This window comes from Schistocerca serialis, chromosome 3, assembly GCF_023864345.2.
Source record: "Schistocerca serialis cubense isolate TAMUIC-IGC-003099 chromosome 3, iqSchSeri2.2, whole genome shotgun sequence".
In the NCBI taxonomy this organism is placed as follows: Eukaryota; Metazoa; Arthropoda; class Insecta; order Orthoptera; family Acrididae; genus Schistocerca; species Schistocerca serialis.
Window position 1 is genome coordinate 676,172,166 of NC_064640.1, and position 24,253 is coordinate 676,196,418.

The window sequence follows — 24,253 nt, forward strand, 5'->3', positions numbered from 1 at the left end:
TTATAGGCTTTTTAAAAAACTATACTGCTACTTCAATTAGTATTTTCTTACATGAATTAGTGCAAGCCTTGATTATACATTTCTATTAAGGAAAGAAGTAACTAATTAGTAATATTATTCAGACAGTACACTTAAGAGCACAAAAATTGGCTGCAAAAATCACAGCCAGAGTTGAAGCCCTGTACAGCACCGACACGAATGAAATTCAACATGTCAGCTTTTCAGTCTATTTTGGGGACACACTTAAAAAGAAATATCACTTGATATATTAATTGTAAATGGCTTTTTCCAGCATTCTAGACCTATACAAAGAAGAAAAAAAAAAAAAACTTTTCTGCAAATTGAATATGAGTTCACTGCTAAAAAAATATGTTGCATAGCAATTAATTGGAAAAAAATTCACTGTTGGCCCTTCTAGTTGAAAGGACAACACAGAAACTTTCTGTAAATAGTCTGAGAATATGATTTTTGTGTGGCGTCAGTCAATTTGTTAGCTAAGTTTCTTAATATGTCTCTTCCCACCACTATATTTGCATAGTTTTTCTGTACTACCCTTTGCAGATGATGCAAAGGGGGTAGTTAAGCATAGTGCTGCATCTCTTGTAGCTTTTCCTATGTAACACTCATTTTATCCCCACACGGTACTCACTATTACAAGAGGCGTTGCTCTGCGGACCGAGTCACAGTGTAATAACCGTTCATTGGGAGTAGGGAAGTCCTAATCCACACAAGGATCAGTTTAGAAACCAGCAATTGCCAACAAATCTACTAAACATACTATGCCATAGCTAATAATCAATTAGTAGGACATCTTTACTGCTTTCAAGTACCCAGAAAGAAAAAGGGAACACAAAAAGTTACAACACGGCAATCCACAAGGGCACAAAAAGAAAAAGAAACATATATTTTTGACATCACTGGATGGAAAATTCAAGGTACGGATTTTAAGAATTTAGAACTAGATCAACTCGTAAACTGAGAGTTCATAAAAACTGTTTTAATAACAAAGCAAAAGAGAAAGAAAAAGAGAGAGAGAGAGAGAGAGAGAGAGAGAGAGAGAGAGAGAGAGAGAGAAGAAATAACTGATCACTGATCATTATAGACAAGTTTGCCGTGGAATTAGTATCAACAAAACAGCAAAAAGAAGAATGGAATTTACAATAAGTAAGCTACCAGAACAAATATCAACAATTATACTTTTTTTGGAATGAAAGGATTATCTAAATGAGGTTAAAATTGATGTTAGGGTAGCCAACAATGATAGGAATATGTGCATCAACAGAAGATGAGGGCACAAAACATGAAAGCTTCAACTCTATGTTAAAGGAAGTTATAAGAAAAGTTGACCAAATAGATTATTTAATATTAGTTGGTCATCTTAAAGTCATAGCCACATAACAATGCTATATTCTGTTGGAATACATGGTGAACACTGGTTACCAACACAGGAAGAGGTCATTAGATTTTATAATTTATAACAACTTAAAAACCATAAACACATTTTATTACAGCCACACTTAGTCAATTTGAAATTCTTAGTCCATAATAGATTATATAATAGCAAATAATAAAATATCAACCTTTCTCCTAGGCACTTGAGTTTACAGAAAAAGACTAGTCTACTTATTACTAATGTCAACATGATACTATCCACGAAGGTGGTTAAAAAAAAAATTAACCAGAAACACCTGTGCTGATGGCTCTTTTACTCTGAAAAGTATGAACAATTTAAAAGAAAAACACATATTGTGTTTATCAGTTAAGAGGAAGTATCTGATTGTGTAGAAAGATAAAACACTGAAATTTCAGCTGATGACAAAACACCTAATCATATTATACAACCAATTTATACATTCTTTAGAAAAAAAAAATGATTTCTGGGAAATTGGGATCAGAATTTTCTGAATAGAAGCCACTAAACTGCAGCATTTAATGTGGGTGACCCATTCATCACTTTACCAGCAATATCAATGCAGCTGTAAGACAATGGAGATTAGCAATTCATGACAACATTTAACTTCCAAATAATTATACCTTGATATATGCACATGATTTGATTCTCTTTGTTAGTACTGGTGAAGAACTGCAATACTTCATATACTATCCAAATTTTACAGTAAAAAGGTATAACAATTTCAACAACAAGAAGTCAAGTCATGGGCTCCAAGGGTTTTAAATACTGAGACTCTGTATTGCCTTATGGAGATGATAGATATATCCTACAAAATTCAACACTGAGAATCACCAATAGGTTTTTCAAAACAACAAAAGTTCAAAAACAGACACAATTAACAGTTTATAAAGTTTTAATGATCAACCCTCGTTTATTACAATGAATAAAATACTACTTAACACTACGAAAGTAAAACCTTCACAGCAACTAGAATGAAATTTCTGTGGAGAGCTGCCATCTATAGACGTCTATTCCCATAAACCATGGTCAAAGGGCTTAAAATAACTGTTATCATAGATTACCATAAAAAATGCAGACAGAACTGGCTTCCACATGTTAACAGTATGAAATATTTCAGACTGCCACATCACATTATGCATTACTAGGACAGGAAATTTCATGAAAATAGTAATGTGAAATTAGCAGTTTTTACTGAAGTAAAGTGAAGTCGGCGATTTTTACAAGATGTGTTATTGTTGTGGTCTTCAGTCCTGAGACTGGTTTGATGCAGCTCTCCATGCTACTCTATCCTATGAAAGCTTCTCCATCTCCCAGTACCTACTGCAATCTACATCCTTCTGAATCTGCTTAGTGTATTCATCTCTTGGTCTCCCTCTACGATTTTTACCCTCCACGCTGCCCTCCAATACTAAATTGGTGATCCCTTGATGCCTCAGAACATGTCCTACCAACCGATCCCGTCTTCTGGTCATCTCCCCAATCCTGTTCAATACTTCCTCATTAGTTATGTGATCTACCCATCTAATCTTCAGCATTCTTCTGTAGCACCACATTTCGAATGCTTCTATTCTCTTCTTGTCCAAACTATTTATCGTCCATGTTTCACTTCCATACATGGCTACACTCCATACAAATACTTTCAGAAATGACTTCCTGACACTTAAATCTATACTCGATGTTAACAAATTTCTCTTCTTCAGAAAAGCTTCCCTTGCCATTGCCAGTCTACATTATATATCCTCTCTACTTCGACCATCATCAGTTATTTTGCTCCCCAAATAGCAAAACTCCTTTACTACTTTAAGTGTCCCATTTCCTAATCTAATTCCCTCAGCATCACCCGATTTAATTTGACTACATTCCATTATCCTCGTTTTGCTTTTGTTGATGTTCATCTTATATCCTCCTTTCAAGACACTGTCCATTCCATGCAACTGCTCTTATATCCTCCTTTCAAGACACTGTCCATTCCATGCAACTGCTCTTCCAAGTCCTTTGCTGTCTCTGACAGAATTACAATGTCATCGGCGAACCTCAAAGTTTTTATTTCTTCTCCATGAATTTTAATACCTACTCCGAATTTTTCTTTTGTTTCCTTTACTGCTTGCTCAATATACAGATTGAACAACATCAGGGAGAGGCTACAACCCTGTTTTACTCCCTTCCCGACCACTGCTTCCCTTTCATGCCCCTCGACTCTTATAACTGCCATCTGGTTTCTGTACAAATTGTAAATAGCCTTTCGCTCCCTGTATTTTACCCCTGCCACCTTTAGAATTTGAAAGAGAGTATTCCAGTCAACATTGTCAAAAGCTCTCTTTAAGTCTACAAATGCTAGAAACGTAGGTTTGCCTTTCCTTAATCTTTCTTCTAAGATAAGTCGTAAGGTCAGTATTGCCTCACGTGTTCCAGTGTTTCCACAGAATCCAAACTGATCTTCCCCGAGGTTGGCTTCTACTAGTTTTTCCATTCATCTGTAAAGAATTCGTGTTAGAATTTTGCAGCTGTGACTTATTAAACTGATAGTTCGGTAATTTTCACATCTGTCAACACCTGATTTCTTTGGGATTGGAATTATTATATACTTCTTGAAGTCTGAGGGTATTTCGCCTGTTTCATACATCTTGCTCACCAGATGGTAGAGTTTTGTCAGGACTGGCTCTCCCAAGGCTGTCAGTAGTTCCAATGGAATGTTGTCTACTCCAGGGGCCTTGTTTCGACTCAGGTCTTTCAGTGCTCTGTCAAACTCTTCACGCAGTATCGTATCTCCCATTTCATCTTCATCTACATCCTCTTCCATTTCCATAATATTGTCCTCAAGTACATCGCCCTTGTATAGACCCTCTATATACTACTTCCACCTTTCTGCTTTCCCTTCTTTGCTTACAACTGGGTTTCCATCTGAGCTCTTGATATTCATACAAGTGGTTCTCTTTTCTCCAAAGGTCTCCTTAATTTTCCTGTAGGCAGTATCTATCTTACCCCTAGTGAGATAAGCCTCTACATCCTTACATTTGTCCTCTAGCCATCCCTGCTTAGCCATTTTGCACTTCCTGTCGATCTCATTTTTGAGACGTTTGTATTCCTTTTTGCCTGCTTCATTTACTGCATTTTTATATTTTCTCCTTTCATCAATTAAATTCAGTATTTCTTCTGTTACCCAAGGATTTCTACCAGCCCTCATTTTTTTACCTACTGGATCCTCTGCTGCCTTCACTACTTCATCCCTCAAAGCTACCCATTCTTCTTCTACCGTATTTGTTTCCCCCATTCCTGTCAATTGCTCCCTTATGCTCTCCCTGAAACTCTGTACAACCTCTGGTTCTTTCAGTTTATCCAGGTCCCAACTCCTTAAATTCCCACCTTTTTGCAGTTTCTTCAGTTTTAATCTACAGGTCATAACCAATAGATTGTGGTCAGAGTCCACATCTGCCCCTGGAAATGTCTTACAATTTAAAACCTGGTTCCTAAATCTCTGTCTTACCATTATATAATCTATCTGATACCTTTTAGTATCTCCAGGGTTCTTCCATGTATACAACCTTCTTTCATGATTCTTAAACCAAGTGTTAGCTATGATTATGTTGTGCTCTGTGCAAAATTCTACCAGGCGGCTTCCTCTTTCATTTCTTAGCCCCAATCCATATTCACCGACTATGTTTCCTTCTCTCCCTTTTCCTACACTCGAATTCCAGTCACCCATGACTATTAAATTTTCGTCTCCCTTCACTATCTGAATAATTTCTTTTATTTCATCATACATTTCTTCAATTTCTTCGTCATCTGCAGAGCTAGTTGGCATATAAACTTGTACTACTGTAGTAGGTGTGGGGTTCGTATCTATCTTGGCCACAATAATGCGTTCACTATGCTGTTGGTAGTAGCTTACCCGCATTCCTATTTTCCTATTCATTATTAAACCTACTCCTGCATTACCCCTATTTGATTTTGTGTTTATAACCCTGTAGTCACCTGACCAGAAGTCTTGTTCCTCCTGCCACCGAACTTCACTAATTCCCACTATATCTAACTTCAACCTATCCATTTCCCTTTTTAAATTTTCTAACCTACCTGCCCGATTAAGGGATCTGACATTCCACGCTCCGATCCGTAGAACGCCAGTTTTCTTTCTCCTGATAACGACATCCTCCTGAGTAGTCCCCGCCCGGAGATCCGAATGGGGGACTATTTTACCTCCGGAATATTTTACCCAAGAGGACGCCATCATCATTTAATCATACAGTAAAGCTGCATGCCCTCGGGAAAAATTACGGCTGTAGGTTCCCCTTGCTTTCAGCCGTTCGCAGTACCAGCACAGCAAGGCCGTTTTGACTATTGTTACAAGGCCAGATCAGTCAATCATCCAGACTGTTGCCCTTGCAACTACTGAAAAGGCTGCTGCCCCTCTTCAGGAACCACACGTTTGTCTGGCCTCTCAACAGATACCCCTCCGTTGTGGTTGCACCTACGGTACGGCTAACTGTATCGCTGAGGCACGCAAGCCTCCCCACCAACATTGATACTGCGTGATGATATTGCGTGAAATTTGCAATTTTTCCACATGAAAAATGTTAAAAATGTGAGGGCAGCAGTTTACTAATGTTTGTAACTAATACTTATTGAATGTTAAAACAGTGTTTTCAATTATAATCTTCTCAAGGCTGTGGTTCATGTAAAATATTAAAATGACATTTCATTCCGTGTCCAGCAAACTTTGATGTGACAATAACATTGGCCATAAAACAACACTAAATTTCACAAACAACAACACCGAATTTGACAAGAAAACAATCAATTTGGCAAAAAATTAGCACAGATTGAGGCAAAAATAACACCTAATTTGGCTAGAAAATAGCATCTAATGTGGCAAAAAAAACAGCTAACTTGACAAAAATAATACCAAATTTGGCAAGAAACACTGAGTTTGGGAAAGAGAGAGAGAGAATTTAGTGAAAAAAAAAATTTGGCTGAACATACAGTGAAATCGGCAAAAAACTGCACTGTTTGTCGCACAAACTAAAACATAGTTTGGCAAAAAAACACTGAATTTGGCAAAAAAGCAACACATTTGGCAAAAGAATAACAGATTAGCAAAATAATAACAGATATTGCAGAAACAACACCAAATTTGGCAGAAACACCACCAAATTTGGCAGAAACAACACCAAATTTGGGCATAAACTAATTAAATATCCCCAGAGCCATACACATGTGAACCTGCATACCTGGCAAAGCTGTCAAATTGACCCCTCCCCTCCACGTAAAACTACCTTCCTACAGCTACTGTACATTGTTGTGTTACTCTAGTGTCTCTTCCATGCAAACCAGCATGGATTCCAAAAACACGTGACAAGTGAAACCCCTTGTGCTTTATTCATGCGACATTTTGAAGGCCATGGATCAAGGCAGTATAGGTGGATACAGTATTTCTTCACTTCCAAAAAGCATTTGACTTGGTAAAATACCAATAACTATTAACAAAACATGATTATTTGGAGTATCAAACAAAAGTTATGAATATATCTAAAAACAAAGATGATGTGACTTACCAAACGAAAGCGCTGGCAGGTTGATAGACACACAAACAAACACAAACATACACACAAAATTCAAGCTTTCGCAACAAACTGTTGCCTCATCAGGAAAGAGGGAAGGAGAGGGAAAGACGAAAGGATGTGGGTTTTTAGGGAGAGGGTAAGGAGTCATTCCAATCCCGAGAGCGGAAAGACTTACCTTAGGGGGAAAAAGGACGGGTATACACTCGCACACACACACATATCCATCCACACATTGGTGTCTGTATATGTGTGGATGGATATGTGTGTGTGTGTGCGAGTGTATACCCGTCCTTTTTTCCCCCTAAGGTAAGTCTTTCCGCTCCCGGGATTGGAATGACTCCTTACCCTCTCCCTCAAAACCCACATCCTTTCGTCTTTCCCTCTCCTTCCCTCTTTCCTGATGAGGCAACAGTTTGTTGCGAAAGCTTGAATTTTGTGTGTATGTTTGTGTGTCTATCGACCTGCCAGCGCTTTCGTTTGGTAAGTCACATCATCTTTGTTTTTAGATATATTTTTCCCACGTGGAATGTTTCCCTCTATTATATTAATATCAAAAGTTATGAATAGATTGAAGATTTCTTGATAGGGTTGGTTGGTTGGTTGGTTGTGTGGGGGAAGAGACCAAACAGCGAGGTTATTGATCTCATAGGATTAGGAAAGGCCGTGCCCTTTGAAAGGAACCATCCCGGCATTTGCCTGGAGCGATTTAGGGAAATCACAGAAAACCTAAATCAGGATAGCCGGACGTGGGATCAAACCGCCGTCCTTCCGAATGCGAGTCCAGTGTGCTAACCACTGCACCACCTCGCTCAGTTTTCTTGATAGGGATCAGCATGTTATCTTGGACGGAGAATAATCAATAGAAGTAAAAGTAACTTCAGGAGTGCCCCAGGGATGTCTGTTGGGACCTTTTGTTCATATTATATATTTATGACCTGGCACACAATATTAATAGCAGCCTCAGACTATTTGCAGATGATGCAGTTGTCTGCGATGAAGTATTGTCTGGAAAAAAAAAATTGCAGAAACATTCAGTTAGATCTGAATAAGATTTCAAAGTGGTACAAAGTTCAGCAAATTGTTTTAAATGTTCTTTAATATAAAACTGTGCAATTCACAAAACACAGAGAAGTTGTATCCTATGACTACAACACAAATCAGTCACAATTGGAGTTAGTGGACTCATATAAATGCCTGGATGCAACGAAGTGTATGGGTTTGAATGTAATGTTCACAAAGGCTGTCATCAGAACGAGTAAAGCAGATCAGTTCATTGGAAGGATACTGGCAAAATGGAATTGGGCACTTATGGTCTGCCAGAATGTATTAGGTGGTGACAATGGACTATACAGTAAAACCTCCCCTTTTTACACTTTTCAGCAGACTGACCCAAAAAAGTGTAAAATCCAGGAAAGTGTAAAATACAGGAAAGCATAGGAAACATACCAAATGAAAATGAATGATTTACTCTTACTGACATTCTCTTTATAGTGTTCAAAACATGAAATTTAAACAATTTAAATTTTGCCTATTAGAAAAGCTGAAATAATTAATTTTTTTGTTCCTTTCTCACAGCAATTAGTTCTACTTGTCTCTCCACAGTATACAAAGCATCAATCACAAAGGCAGTGGCTCAGTGCTGACACAAAACATGTGCATGAGTTTCTTTCTTCATGTTGAATATGTCCAATAGTGTAAATAAAACATGGAAGCAAAAGTCTTTCATGAAACCACATTAAAAAGACATTTGTGTTCTAATGCGAGACTTATTACTGATAATCATTATAAAATTACAGTAAATAAATCTTTTGACACAATATTAGTTAAAACACTAAAGTTGGCAGTCTTCGTAAGTCGAGAACAACAGGCATGAAATTTACTGCTTCTTGCCAATAAAGAGGTCACACAGTCTGGGGAAGTCCTCGGTGAGAGAGAGGGCGGAAACTGTTGTCATGTTACGGAGCATCTTGTGGAGGACTGTTTACGTTGGTTGTACCAATCTAACACTGTGTGCCCAGTGCGGATTAGAGTATTTCACGCAGAAGTAAAGACAATTTGTGAAAGCCCATTATAAAGACATCCATCTTAAAAAGTGGTGTTTATTTGTGTAAATTAAATTTAAGCTGTTGTAACACAATACAATGAACAGAAGGAAGGTTGCTACTAGAGTCACTATCATCAGATTGTGATTATCATTAAGGCAGTAACTAAGCATACTTTCCCACCCCATTGGTCATGACCCAATGAAAACCGACAATGAAAATCTTGCTTACTGTGCTAATGTTACGTTACATGATCAATAACTTTGCATATTGTCTGTGTTTTCTGCTTTGTTCCAAAGCTGACTTTGAGCAGGAATGTGTATGAAAATCAATGTTAAAGATTATGACAACTTCAAAGAAAACTTAAAATGATGGAAATGTTGTAATACGGAATTTTTAATGACAGGAAAGCACTGTATTGAGAGAATAGGACTTCCATTGGAACTGACAAAAATGAATGTAAAAAGTGGGGAAAATGTAAACAGCAGGAATGTAAAAATAGGGTTTTACTGTACACAGATTTTGACAGATCTGATGATGGGGGTATACTGAAGTGTGCAATAATGATATGCTAAAAAAAATTACATTGTGAGCAAGACCAGAATATCTCCATTGCTAAAAATAGTTGCAGATCTCCTAAGAGACTTCTTGTCAAAAGTGATGAAATGGAGACAATCTATAAAGAAGGCTGTTCACAAAACACTTTTGCATTCCATCTTAGAAAATTATTCAAGTGAGTGCACCCCATACCAAATATGACTAACAGGGGATATTGAATGTGTACAGAGAAGTGGGGGTTGCAAATGGTCACAAGTTTGTTTGACTCACAGGAGAGTTCCACAGAAATCCTGAAAAACCTGAATTGGCAGACACTTAATGAGAGATGCCATTTACACCGTGAAAGCCTACTTACAAAGTTTCAATAACCAGCATCAAGTGATGAAACCAGAGATATTCTTCATTCCCTTATGCATCATTCCAATAGAGATCATGAAGACAAGTCTGGACTAATTATAGCATACAATGAGACATTTAAGCATCCATCCTTCTCACATTCCACACACAACAGGAACAGGAAGAAACTCAAACATGCAATAGTATGCTAGGTACCTTCTGCCATGCACTTCGTGACACAGTTTCATTCATGCTAGAACAAGAACAAAATACCTAATACGCAAGTAAGGTGGTGGTCTTATGATACTGGATGCTTTAGATGTGCAGTTAGTGACCAATGGCAGAGCATACTTTTGTTTACACGAGGCTTCAGCTTTGATGAACTGAGTATAGCTGTCTATATGCTAAAAGACTAATGATTCCCATAATACTATTAATCAGCCACAGAAGGCTTATTCTTGAATTCTTTTTTATTTAAATAACAGATAGTGGCACCTATAACTTGAGAAGAGCGAAAATACTGGCTAGAGGTGCAAGTAAATTACATATCCCCTCCACCTTTTTAACTAGCTTCTTCACCACGCATCTCCTTCCAGTCGGAAGCCTTTGGTCACATAGCACATTTGCTTCAGCATCCTCTCTGCTCACTGAACTTCATGCTCTTATAATTCCACAGTGAAGTAACAGCATGAGCTCCACTGCTGAACATGAGCAAACTGTGTACGCAGTGAAAGAAGTGCACTGATGGCACATAAACCATGTCAGCGATAGATGTTTGGTAGAAATCGGTCCTTTATGATGTTACGTGGATGAAATGACACTGTGTTAACAGCATGCATTTACTGTTGTGGGTTGAGGGAATGGCCTCTTCTCACAAGCAGGAAGGAAAGAACACAAAGTGTAGGAGAACATGTGTACCTCACACAATTAATTCTTATATTGTATTTTTCCATTTTTTGTCACTTTTGGAGCTGCTCCTATGTCCTTACCATTGGCAGGGATCTATGTCAGCACCCTCTCAGTACAGCCCTGTATACCCCAAAGAAAGAGATCAATGGGTTGGTCATACAAGAGGTGGATGAAGTTCGTAAGAGGCTGCTGTGTCTGCTACCTAAAAGGAGGAGGATAATGAACAGGATGGTGGTGTGACACAAAACTGTGTTTGAACGCAACATGTTTTAAGGTCAAAACTTGTGATAACTTACTGCTTTCTGTCGACTAACATTAGCTCATTGTTCAGTTACTTTTGACTTAAGAAAATAATGACAAATATATAATGTCTTAGAATTTTGGAGTAAATCTTAATCATGACAGTATATAATGTATTTTAAAATGTCTCCATCCACATCCAGCAAGATAAAACTTACACATTTATAATTCTGCCAGCTGAGTATTGAAATTTGTTGTCATTAGTATCAGTAACCACAAAGTTCTGCTTTCTTTCCCTACATGGTAGCTTTCAAAACAAGTAGGCCCAAATAACATCTAGTGTAATACCCACTGGATCTCTTTCAGTCACCTTAAGTTCTGCTTGAATTCATTCATGCATCTCAAAAACAAATCATGTCTCTGATTGTAACTGAACATGTACCAAGCAACATTCACTTTATTTATTGTAAACCCTTTCTGTGGAATAAAGCACTTCACACTCGGATAAAGTGATGAGCAGAAGGCACCAAGTATCAGAGGCAGTCACTGACATGGAAAGGTAGCTACAGTATCCTCCTGGAATCCACCGGCATGCAACACAGATGATTACTGCGGGCTACTGCTTCTCTAGGCCACCGACAACACCACCATGGAGATGGGGGTACACATTATGACCACAAACATAAGCACACGGTGCCTGTTGTGTGTTGCATCTCCTGCAGCCGCCACAGTAATATGTAGCACCAGCCTTGCCACTAGTAGTGCGAGAGATACCACAATTAGCGCTACCATCATGGACACTGATTATCCTTCCACTGATCACATGTTCAACAATCATGAGGAAGTATTCTTGCACTGGTCAGCAATAAAGGGTGACAACAGGCCAACCAGAGCCAGTTCACACAGGGAGTTGCCCCAAGTCACAGTGTCGGCTGCCACTGCCCTCAAGCAGTGCTCTTGTGCCCAGTGCTGTGCTTGGAGTTGCGTCTGAGTGTCCATTCTGTATCTTTATCCGGTTCTGCGCATTGGCCGTCAATGTTTCCACTCCAAGCTGCATCCCCTGCCGACACCTTCACTCCAGGTGAAGTCTACACAGTTGCTATGCACCTCGTCTGAGTTCTCCATGCTGGGACCGACATCAGTTGTACCCGAAGCCTATCTGTAACTCACTTTCGCTCCCTCCTCTGCCGGCCGTGTCTTTGGTCCGTCCAAGGGAGCCATCTCCCTGCAGCATCCACGTCTATCTTCGAGCAGGTATGAGTTTTGGTCTCACTGGTACCTCTCTCCTGGACCATCCTCAAGCTCTCCTGCTCCCCAGAAATATGGCTGCACCCATGTCACCCTCGCAAGAAGTCTCTTAGTGCAACATCAGTGACTGTCAGTGGATGGGAACCAAGTACTGAGTATTCAAGTCCGAATGACTGTTTTATTTTGTTCAGTTTGACTGTAAATAAAATTAAGTTATTTCTTGCTATCTGGGGCATTTTATTTGGCGTGGCTCCCTTAACCATGAGACACAATGAACACCCACACTGACAGGAGTCCTGAAGTGCTCTGGAACACAAGGTATTCAGAGGTGGACAGCCAGCCAAGACCTCTGTCATAAAACAGTTAAATAAATCATGACTGTGCTTTGATTAGTCACACACTGTCAGCAAGCAAATGAAGCCCATTATGGAAATATTACAGAAAGAATGATATTGACCACTGGATGTGTGTGTTGAACATTGTATTTACCATTAGGACATTGACATATCTGGAAATATATTGCCGTAATGGTAGAAAACTCCTTCTACAGACTACCACCACCTACAATATTGGCAGCTTGTGCAGATTACTGAACTTATGAAGTCTGACATTTTAGGAATCGGCTCTGATTCATCACTGTGGTGATCAGCTGGCAGCCACATTGTGTCCAAAACCTGTGCAAATTTTCTATGGGTCGATGCAATGATGTATTGGATACAAATTGAGAAGGTCACTTCTGGAGACAGTGGCAGCATCTCTGGACATTAGCACTCTCACGTGGAATGGCTTTGATTCATTTATTCTGACTTGTGGCAATTATTGGACAAATAACTTATTGATGACATGAAAACTCTTCACTGTAGTTTGCTGAAGAATAATGATAATGATAATGATAATGATAATAATAATAATAATAATAATAATAATGTATTTGGTATGCTACACCACAAAAAATTTTAATTGAAATAACGGATTGTTTTCAGATTGATTTTCACTGCGCATCAGTGTGCGCTAATATGAAATTTCCTAGCAGATTAAAACTGTGTGCTGGACAGGACTCGAACCTGGGCTCCTGGTTCAGCATACAATTTCAATTTGCCACGGAGTTTCATAACTGGACTCTTCATGCTTTCTCAGTGGATATGTTGTAAATAGTCTTTACAGGTTTGCCGCTGGATGACATTGTGCAAATTCCACAATATTTCCTCAGAGCAACTGTCCGACATCTTCAGGTAGCTGAATCTTGCTGGTGACTATGTACCTAGCCACCAGCAAGGTTCAACCACCTGAATATGTTGGACAGTTGCTCTGGGGAAATATTGTGGAATTTGCACAATGTCATCCAGCAGTAAACCTGTGAAGACTATTTACAGTTTCATAGCTGATTGTTATCAATATGGGAAAAGTGTTAATTGCACTCTTATTTTTCTGCTTCCACTTGTAGAAAAGATACAAAGTTGTAACTGAATTAGTCAAACATGACATACTCTTATTCTGAGAAAGTAAACATGATGCCTACAAGAGGATGCGCAACCAAAAATAACTCATGTGCTAGTAACATTAAAAACAGTTATTGACCGTAGAAGAATATTATGTTGCGATCATAATGAGACATTTGACATTCAACTGTGAATAAAGGCCTTTTCTGGACTTTTCCATACATTATGGACTTCTATTACATGGATTCCTGTTGCTCCAGAATGTCTTTTAAAGTTCCTTCCTTTAGTTGTCGTCTCTGTTTTGTCTTACCTCACAAATGCATCAAAGAACATTTTGGGTCCATCTACTACCCATCTGCTGGCTACACATTCTGTCCACCTCCATCTCAGTTTCACTGTGTATCATAATTAGTGATTCCACATTTAACTATTCTCAAGTAACACATAATTTTTGCTTTTTTTAGGAAACTATTACAACTTTATCTCCAAAATAGAATGTGACTGCATTTAACAGGTCGATGGATACAGTTCAGCACCAAGTTTAGGAGGTCAGACTTCAAAAATGTGGCAGTCAAGGTGAGGTTCCACAAAGAAAGTCACCAATGCCAGCTATCATTTTCCAATGCCAATACCAATAATAGCTTGTGAAATGTTAAATATTACAATAAAGTGATATTTTTCTCAACAAACAATGGTCCAATACAAATATCCAGGTTGCAAGGTGTCCCTTTCAACTCCAAATCTTGCATTGGCTAAGTGTTAGTAGAACACAGTGAGCTTACTCTTCTCAGCTAGCCCCCTTCTGTTCCAGTCTCCAAACCCATCGAAAATGTATGGGTGGCATGACCCAATGTCAAAAACATGAAGTGATATTTGGAACATCATGTGACAAGATGGCAGAAAATGCTATACTTATTGTACACTTCACAGACTACTTCTGAAGAGAATGTACTTGGTCACTGAAGTCAAAAGCCTTCAGACAGGATAATGAGTGGTGATGGAGCCAAATGTTCTCTCAGAGGCCAAATTATCTTAAATAAGAACTAATACATGTTTTCTCTGTTAATTTTGTATTCTCTACGATGCAGTATATTAAATCAGAAACAGAAAACAATTCACCAAGGGAGATTTGAACCATACATAGCAACATGCAGCCATGTTTGAGACTTTTGACAAACTCACTGAGCTACTTACACATCATCCTGGGTTCACCAGTACCGAGGCATTTCACAGCATTGTTCCGTCTTTGACATTGCTTCACCAATGTAACTGCATTTTCCTGGTCTGTAATACTAGGAATTAGATGGTGCAGGTTTCCTTGTGTGTCTTTAGAGAGTGCGTCCTTGTGCTGAGTGTCAAGAAGGTATAACTCTTTCAATTAGACTCACAATTACAACTGTTCTGTAATGTTATAGCAGTACAGTACACGCTTTTATGTGATTGGCTTCTGCATAACTCTGCAGACAGCTCAAAATTTTGGCTCCGGTCATTTTTTGTGCTATCAAGTGTACAAATCCTTTTTATAGTACATACTCACTTTATGTCTTCAATTGTAGCTCTCTTCATAGGGTCCACCTGAAGCATATGGCAAAGCAGACTGACAACCTGCTTATTTAAGTATTCAGGTATAGGGAATACCCCCGCTGCAATGAACAACAGAAAAACTAGATAATATTACACTGATTACTTTTAATCTTCATTATTAGTGAATAAGAACTCTAAATACTGAAGTCAAACATAAAGCGTATGAACATTAGACAACAGAAAACGAATTTTCTACTTGTTTATCCTCACAACTGGAACAACTGGGAAGAGGGTAAAAGAAGTAGAAAATCCACAAACACTAAATTTTCTGTGCTGGAAGTACCTTCAATTAATAAAAGGGGAAGGCAGGTGAACAAAAAATATGCCAGTTAGTATTTAAAATAGAGTAAGATTAGAGAAGTGCCCCCAAAGACAAGAGGTACACTGCAGTTGCCAAAAATACCTATGCGCCTCTCTAAATAAGGGTGACTCCACAGATGTCGTTAATTACCAGTAAGTCTCTCCTGACAAATCATTTTACAAAATTTCGAGAAGGTAATGCACTCAGGTGTTATCATCCACCTGTGCAATAATGGCGTTTTTAGCCAATCAGGGGACTGAATTAGTCCTCTTCACAGATAATACATGTATTTTTATCAAGTTGAATAAAAAGAAGCTACTGAGAAAATTGTGGATGGCATTTCTGTGGAAGTTATTAACAGGTTTTGTACAAACAAGCTAGCTCTAAACTTCAAAAATCACTGCACCAACATGAAATAATAAATAAGGCAAAAAATTTCAAGTTCCTGAGTGTTCATGTTGATGAAAACTTAATCTGGAACAACCACAGAGAAAACTACTCTTCTCCTGTGATAAGCTGTTTTGTCAACTGCAGCAGTGGGAATTTTCTTTACTGAACATTTTGAGTAATGAATCTTACATTTGGATTGCCCTTCACTTAATTACAGTCTATTGTCCTGTGATGACATGTTTGTTATCTGACCATGTGACATTGAAGCTCAGTTTCTCAATCATGTGAATAGCATGTGCCCTAACATCCACTTAAATGTTGGGATTAAGCAGAAGGAAAGTTGCCATTTTTAGTTGGTTTAGGTGAATGTAAACCATGTAGGCAGATCGGCCACACTGTAAACTTTAAGCCAGCACACACCGACTTATATCTCCAAGTGGAGAGGTATCAGCCACTCAAGAAGAGCAGTTTTACATATAGACTGCAGCTACCATTGTTTCTGATAAGGATATCAAGACAGAACATCTGAAGTGCTGCAACCAGTATCATTTCTGAAAAACACCCTTCAACAAAACTTAACTCTTGCAATATCTGAAAAGACACAGATAGAGTTATCACCACATAGATTCAGTATTTCTTGAATTTCAAAAAGACTCTGTTTCAATAATACATTGTCCCTAGCAAAAGGAAATATATTGTTGTGATATATTTAACCAGGTCTGCAACTGAACTTAAAATTTTCTGGTAGGTTGAACATGGCAAATTATTATGAATGGGAAGTCATAAACACAGTGATTTCATCAGATACCAGAGAAATGTGATAGGGCACTACTATTCCACACTGAACTTAACAGATAGTTTTAGCTGCAATATGAAACTTTTTTGCTGATGAGACGATTACCTATAAGAATGTATTATATGATAAAAATTATGTAAATTATGATTAAAACTATACATACATGTAAGACCTTGACAAAACATTCCCTTGGTATAATCTAGAGAACTGAAAAGTGCAATAGCCTTTGATTAACTTAATGAGTCAACCATGTGGTACAAATACTTGAGAGAAATAATATATGAATCTACAAAGTGCACTTATCATAAATGTCAGTTCTGGGAAAAGAAAGTGACATTCTTTGATTCACTGGTAGGATACTGAGAGATTTTGATGAGCGTACACTATAAATTGTTTAAGAAACATTTACACACGCAATATTTGAGTACTGTTCATGCGTGCAGGATTCATACTGGGTCAAGTTAACAGTATACATTAAGCAAATATAAATAAGGATGCTGCAAATATTCACTGTCTTGTTTCACTCACAAAAGAGTGTAACATAAATACTGCAGGTCCGAAAATGCAGACAATCATAAAAAACATGCCTAATACTTCATGAAAAACTTCTTTGAAAATGTTAATGATTTTCAAGGCAGTGTCTAATAATATTTTCTACATGTATTAAAGGGCATTGTCTGGTATATGAAGGGTAGTGTCTGGTATACCAAGTCAGAAAGTTATCTACCTTGAATGAAAGTGTACAAGAGAGAAGAAACTGGTGAAACAGAAGTACTGATAAGGGAAGAACATGAAACTGAAATTATTAGGCTGGTGCATAAGTTTGTAGCATTTTTGTTTCGCATGTTGGTATTCCAGTTGCTATGGGTTTATTTACTGAATGACATTTTTCACTTGTAGTTCACTGTAGCTATTTGAGTTTGCATATTGGCATTTAGAGATAGTAAGTGGAACTGTGGACACTAGAAAATGAAGTTCCCAGTGGAGAAATGAGAACACTTCCGATACATTCTTCTGTTTGAGTTAAATAGAGGGGTGACAGCAACATTTGCGCCATGTGTGGCAATAATGCCAATGAACAGAGCATGACAAGAAAATGGTTTTCTCATTTTAAGGAGTATCGTTTTGACATTAGTGACTCTCCATGTTCAGGAAGACCTTTGGGGTTTGATGAAGATCATTTAAATGGGTTAATCCACAATGATCCATTTCAGTATACTTGAGAAATGGCAAATGTGATGAACTGCGATCATTTCACCATCATGTAATTGAGATGGTTCAAAAATCTTGTATATGGGCAGTGCATGCTCTAAGCCAAAATTGCAAAAATCAGCAGAAGGCTATATATGCATCTCTGCTTGCTCATCATCAATTGGCTCATGAACAACACTGACCATTCCTACCTTGTATCATTACTGGTGACGAGAAATTGTGTCTTTATGCTAACATTAGGCAAAGAAAGAAATGGTTGAGCCCAAACAATGACCTGCACACATCCACAAAAGGTAACATTATTCATCTGGCGGAAAAGCGATGATGTGATGTACTATGAATTGCTTTAGCAGGGTGTAACCATCACTGTCGACATTCATTGTCAACATCTGAGATGTCTTGCAGATACAAGATAAGAACAATGGCCAGGAAGACTGCGTGAAGTGATGCTACTCCATGATAATGCCCACCAACATTCTGCTGTACTCACAAAAAACACTATTTAGGAGTTGGGTGAGAAGTAATTCCACATTCACCTTCTTACCTGATCTTGCACCCTTAGATTTTCACCTCTCCCATTCTCTATCAAACAACCTTCAAGGAACTTCTTTTCCAAATGAAACTGTGTTCCGAAAATGGCTCAACAAGCTTTTTGCCTCAAAACCATGTAATTTCTACAGTTGCAGAACCAAAAAGTTACCCCAGCATTGCCAGGCTGTTGCATATAGTGAAGGAAAACATATTATAAGTTATATGTAGAACATATTATATGCTATGTGTATCTGCTGCGTTTATTAATGGAAAAATGCTATGAATTTAAGAGTTTGTTGGTAAACTGCTGAAAGAGAGCACAAAGAGGCTAAGAGTAGATAAAGTTGTTCTAATGTGCAGTTTTTTCCAGACAAATAATCCAAGAGTTAAAAAAAAAAAGTTAAATACTGAAAGGTTTGAAAATAGCTACATGTTATGCAACTAATTTTGATAACTTCCTTGTCCATACTGAGATCCAAGATTTTCAAAAGCTTTATGTACAAGCCATTTTAGTAAAAATGAGACTGTGGCTTTATCTATTTATAAGTGTTATTAATTCTCCTAGACAGATTGAAACTGACTTTTCAATGGGACAGTCATTAGGTATTCAAGAATGTTCAGAACATTTTCTCAGTATTATCAGCTTCCCTTACGCTTAACCCACAAACATTGTTAACATTACAAACTACACATAACTTACATTTTATTTTACGGAACAGTGTTGGAACATGTTCATCATCAAAGGGCAGGGTACCACACAATAACGCATAAAGAATCACACCACAGGACCAAATATCAACTTCGGGGCCAGCATACAACTTCCCAGATATGACTTCTGGAGCAGCATAGTTTGGAGAACCACAGCTTGTCCTCAGGAATTCTCCATCCATCATCATGTTTGACAGGCCTGTTGTAGAATAGAAATTTAAAAAACAAGAATTATAAAGCTACAACATATTAGATTCAAATCAAGCCAGAGCTTTAAAAAAAATGTCAAAAACAAAATGGCTTCATAAAGCAGATTGTAACATACAGTCAGACAGATGCATAGGATAATATTTTAATAGAACCAGAATATTCAGAAATTACTTCAATATGAAAAATCCAGTTTTGTTTTTCAGTGTTTGATGTAGCTCACTATTCAGCACAGTATGTAATATGTGAAAAGCAGTGTTGTCCCAGGATGATCTATTCTAAAAGAGGGAGGGAAGAAAGGAAGGAAGATTAGATTTTAATATCCTGTTGATAACTAAGCTGTTAATGATGGAGCTCTAGCTCAAACTGAACGAGGATACCAAGATATAGGTGGCCTCTCGAAAGGAACGAATCAGATATTCACCTTAAGTTATTCTGAACACAAGTCCAGTACCTTAACCATTCCACCACCTCATGTGGTTTTATATTAAATTTGGAGTTAAATTTGCCCTCTGTTATTTGTAAAGTGCCCTAACTCTCTACAACAAACCACAGGAAAAATTACTAGTAGACATCTCAGTCCATATTAGATTAACAATAGTGTGCATTGCATCACAGTTCTGGAGTGTCTCAGGTGATGTTGCCAACAGTTTCTATCTAAGCGAAGAAAAACATGCATCCAGTAAGAGAGATATACTAAGTGCTGGAAACAAAGTATAAATTGAATGATAATATGTGACAATAAATTGAACATTTCCATGTTTAAAATATGAAGACAGAAGAGAAGTGAAGTGCAAAGTACACACGGTAATGTGGGGATTATACTCCGATACTTCAGAAAAATATACAATGGGAATGGAGTGCATGATTGCAAGTGAGATGGTTGATGCATGAAAGAACCAGCAGTGAGTAGTACAGGCAACGGACATAACGAAAAATATAAATGACTGAAGAATACAAAATAAAAAATCAGATATAATGTATGTACAATGCATATGCTAAGTGGTACGTAGTCAAAAAAACCTTATGAAGCAAAGCTTGAAGAAACACGAGTAATACAAGATTTCACAAACTTGGTTTAACATTAAACTATAAACCTGTTTTGTTACATCTGTTGTCAAAATAGTATAAGCAAACCTTCTCTGCAAACAGTGGAAAGGCCAAGTCAGAATATCAACAGTTATGAAAAGGACAGACTGCTACTCAGAGTAAAGATGACACATTGGGTTGCAGACAGGCACAACAACAAGACACACACTTAGCCCTCTTCAGAAAAGCCGAAAGCTAAGTGTGTAACAGTCTTGTCATTGTGCCAGTCAGAGACTCAATGTGTCGTTTTTAAGGTGAGTAGCAGTCTATCCGTTTCATAATTGTTAAGCCTTCTCTGCTGCTTATACAGGGTGTCATTTTCAAGCTTCACTCATTTCATAGGCCCAGGAAAAAAAACCACAGTAGATACAATAATGAAAATGCACCATATTCCAGAACACCTCAAAGAATGTATATTCCTGTGGCATATGTGCCAACTACTGTCACCAGTGTGCAGAATGATGGCATGAACTGAAAATAGTGACTCCACAGCAGTGCACACAAGGAGTAGTGTTGTTTGCACAAACAAAATTGCTGAATACTGTGCAAAGAAATTACCGTACGTTGTATGTATGTGATTCAGATGATGTGAAAACAAGAAATGGTATCATAAGTTTCTGGCAACTGGAAGCGTTCTGAAACATTCTGACAGTGCACATCATAGTGTTTTGGAAGAGACAGTGAAGGAAATCAGACAGACATTACTCAGAAGCCAATGTAAGTCAATTTGGTAGAAATCTAGGTAACTTAATGTACCCCAAGCAACACTGCTTCAAGTAGTACACCATCGTCTTTCTTTGTAAGATTACGAAGTGCAAATTCTGGAATATCTGATGCTGAACGATGAACCATGCCGGCAACTTGCTACGGATATGCTGCAGCATATTGACATGAATATCAGCTGCCTGGGAAGACATTTATTCTCAGACGAGGCAAACTTTCACGTATCAAGAATGGTTATGTGGCATAACGTTCAGATTTGGGGCTCAAAACATCATCAGACTATCACTGAACATGTTCGTAATAGCCCTAAACTGAATGTCTGGTGTGAGCTAATGCAAGACAAGATTACTGGAGCATTCTTTTCAGAAAACACAGTAAATGGGTCAATGTATTTGAATGTGTTGGAACCGTTTGAATACCCTCAGATACAAGATTTGCAACCCATCATCATCTTTCAACAGCTTTCAACAAAATCGAGCTCTAGCGCATTGGTCAAGGGTTGTTTGCAAATTCCTGGATACAAAATTTCCCAGTTGCTGGATCAGATATGGAGGATCCATTGCCTGGCCACCATATTCTCCTGACATTACCCTGCTGGATTTCTTCTTGTGGGAATTTGTGAAGGACTGCATAAATGTGACTAAAGTGGGTGATATTCCTACGTTAAGATAGCGTATCACTGATGCAATTGCATGTAACAGAGGGCACGTTATGAATAACATGGCAAGACATTGAATACAGACTCAATATTCTTCGCACTACAAATGGTCCATATGTAGAGGTGTACTAACGATTATTAAATACGAGGGCTATCCACAAAGTACATTACGTTTTGGAATTAAAAATAAATAAAGTATTGGAATTTTTTTTATTATATACAGATGAAAGCCACTCTTAAATACTACTTTTCTACATAGTTGCCATTTAAATTAAGGCACTTATCGTAGCGATGAACGAGCTTGGAAATTCCTTCATTGTAAAATTCGGCTGCCTGCGCCTTCAACCACGTGGTTACCTCTTCATTTGGGACAGAAAAGGTGTGATTTTTGTGGATTTCCTGGAAAGAGGCACTACAATAAACTCTCAAAGGTATTGCCAAACTCTGCACAACCTCAGAAGAGCAATACAAAACGAGCACAGGGGAAAGTTGGGCTCAAAGATCTTGCTGATTCACAACGCCCGGGCCCACACGGCAAATGCCACTCGTGATGTTCTCGAATCTTTTAAGTGGGAGTTGTTTCCTCATCCGCCGTACAGTCCCGACCTGGCACCGAGCGACTTCCACTTATTCCCAGCAATGAAGAAGTGGTTGGCTATGCAGCATTTTGATGACGACGCACAGCTTCAAGAAGAGGTAACCACGTGGTTGAAGGCGCAGGCGGCCAAATTTTATGACGAAGGAATTTCCAAGCTCGTCCATCACTACAATAAGTGCCTTAATATAAATGGCAACTATGTAGAAAAGTAGTATTTAAGTGTGGCTTTCATCTGTATATAATAAAAAAAATTTCCAATACTTTACTTATTTTTAATTCCAAAACATAATGTACTTTGTGGATAGCCCTCGTAGATTCTCTGAGATGATGTAGCATATGGTGCAACTTCATTATCATACATACTGTGGTTTCTTTTCCAGAGACCTTTGAAATGTGAAAATTTGAAAGGGACACCATGGTCACATACAGTCTGAAAAGCTTATAAGGGTGTTGCAGGGGAGGTTGTGATGAGAAATAACTGTTGAGAAAAAATTTGATCCATTGCCCCATTTCAGAGTTATTTAGCATTGAAGTTAACCAATCAGGTCATTGAATGTGCAAATTCAAGCAGCCTGCCAGAGACAGTGTCACCAGACATATTCTTCATGTAATTTTCTCAGACCAAACAATGGTAACCGAGCCCAACAGAATGTTATCCATTCAGGTAGCCCTGCACGATAAACAGATATGGGACCTGTGCACTGGGTTCAGTGAAAGCTTCTTGGTCTGTGTGGGATCATTTGCAAGTCTGTAGTGAAGGGGAGAGGTGACGTGTATATTTCATTAACAAATGTGACTGCAGCACCTCCAGCTAGAGACCTGAAAAATTAACATTTGTGATAAGTGTGACTACAGTTGCGACTTCTACCTCAAAATGCAGAATCACAAATTTACTTAATAAATGCTGCTTCATAGCAAATTGCATCCATATGAATTATTTTATTAGAGATAGTCTGAAAGAGCTTTATTTTCTGCATACAGATATTGAAAACATAACTAATTTTTGGTTACCAGAACTACACATCATTTTTTGCAGCCCAATTTGAATGTGCATAAGAACATGTCTGCAAAATAAAAAGTGCATGAATGTAACAATGTTTCAGCGCACATGATGCTCTGGTGGCACACCTGTCGTGGGTGTTTGAATGACCTGTACAAGAAATGTGCATGTTTGTCTGCTAGACAAAGTTCAATAGTTGTTATAATGTGGACACCTGAACATGGCAGTTTTAGGCAGTGGGCACTTTGAACTGTGGTTGCATCAAATACCTGCAGATGTCGGCCCTGAGTTACCTTGTTTGTGATACTGTCAATATCAGCTAACAATTGTGTGGTAACAATTAGCAAATTCTTTGTGTTCCGAATTGCTCATCGTTTTCTTTCCTTACTTTGATAACTCTAATTTATTTCTGCTTGTGGGCGACTGCCAGTTTATAGTGCCTGCACTCTGCACTATAGCAGTTGGAAAACAGAACCTATCAACATATTTCGACTGCACCGAAAGTCTTCCACTTAACATGTGAATAGAGCATTTTGGTTCTACTTCTAAGCTCAGTATCTTGTCCATTCTATCTATAGCGTTGTCAAGTCTGGATCATATGGCTGTCAATGTCCATGAAAGGTAGAAATCAGTGTTCTGCAGATTTTGTAATTATAGAACAGGGTAGGAAAAGAAAAATAATGTTGAGAAACACCTTAAATTGGAGAAGCCT

The 24,253-nt window shown here is 38.1% G+C and overlaps 1 protein-coding gene across 1 annotated transcript in view; it reads right to left on the bottom strand.

The window, feature by feature from the left end:
• The window catches only part of LOC126470552 (5'-AMP-activated protein kinase catalytic subunit alpha-2), a 184,753-nt gene that overhangs the window by 84,797 nt on the left and 75,703 nt on the right, over positions 1–24,253 (bottom strand). The window contains exons 5-6 of the mRNA XM_050098489.1: positions 19,259–19,465; positions 15,282–15,387 (exon numbers count right to left, since the gene is read on the bottom strand). Coding sequence (XP_049954446.1) covers positions 15,282–15,387; positions 19,259–19,465 — 313 coding nt within the window. The remainder of the gene's footprint in view (positions 1–15,281; positions 15,388–19,258; positions 19,466–24,253) is intronic.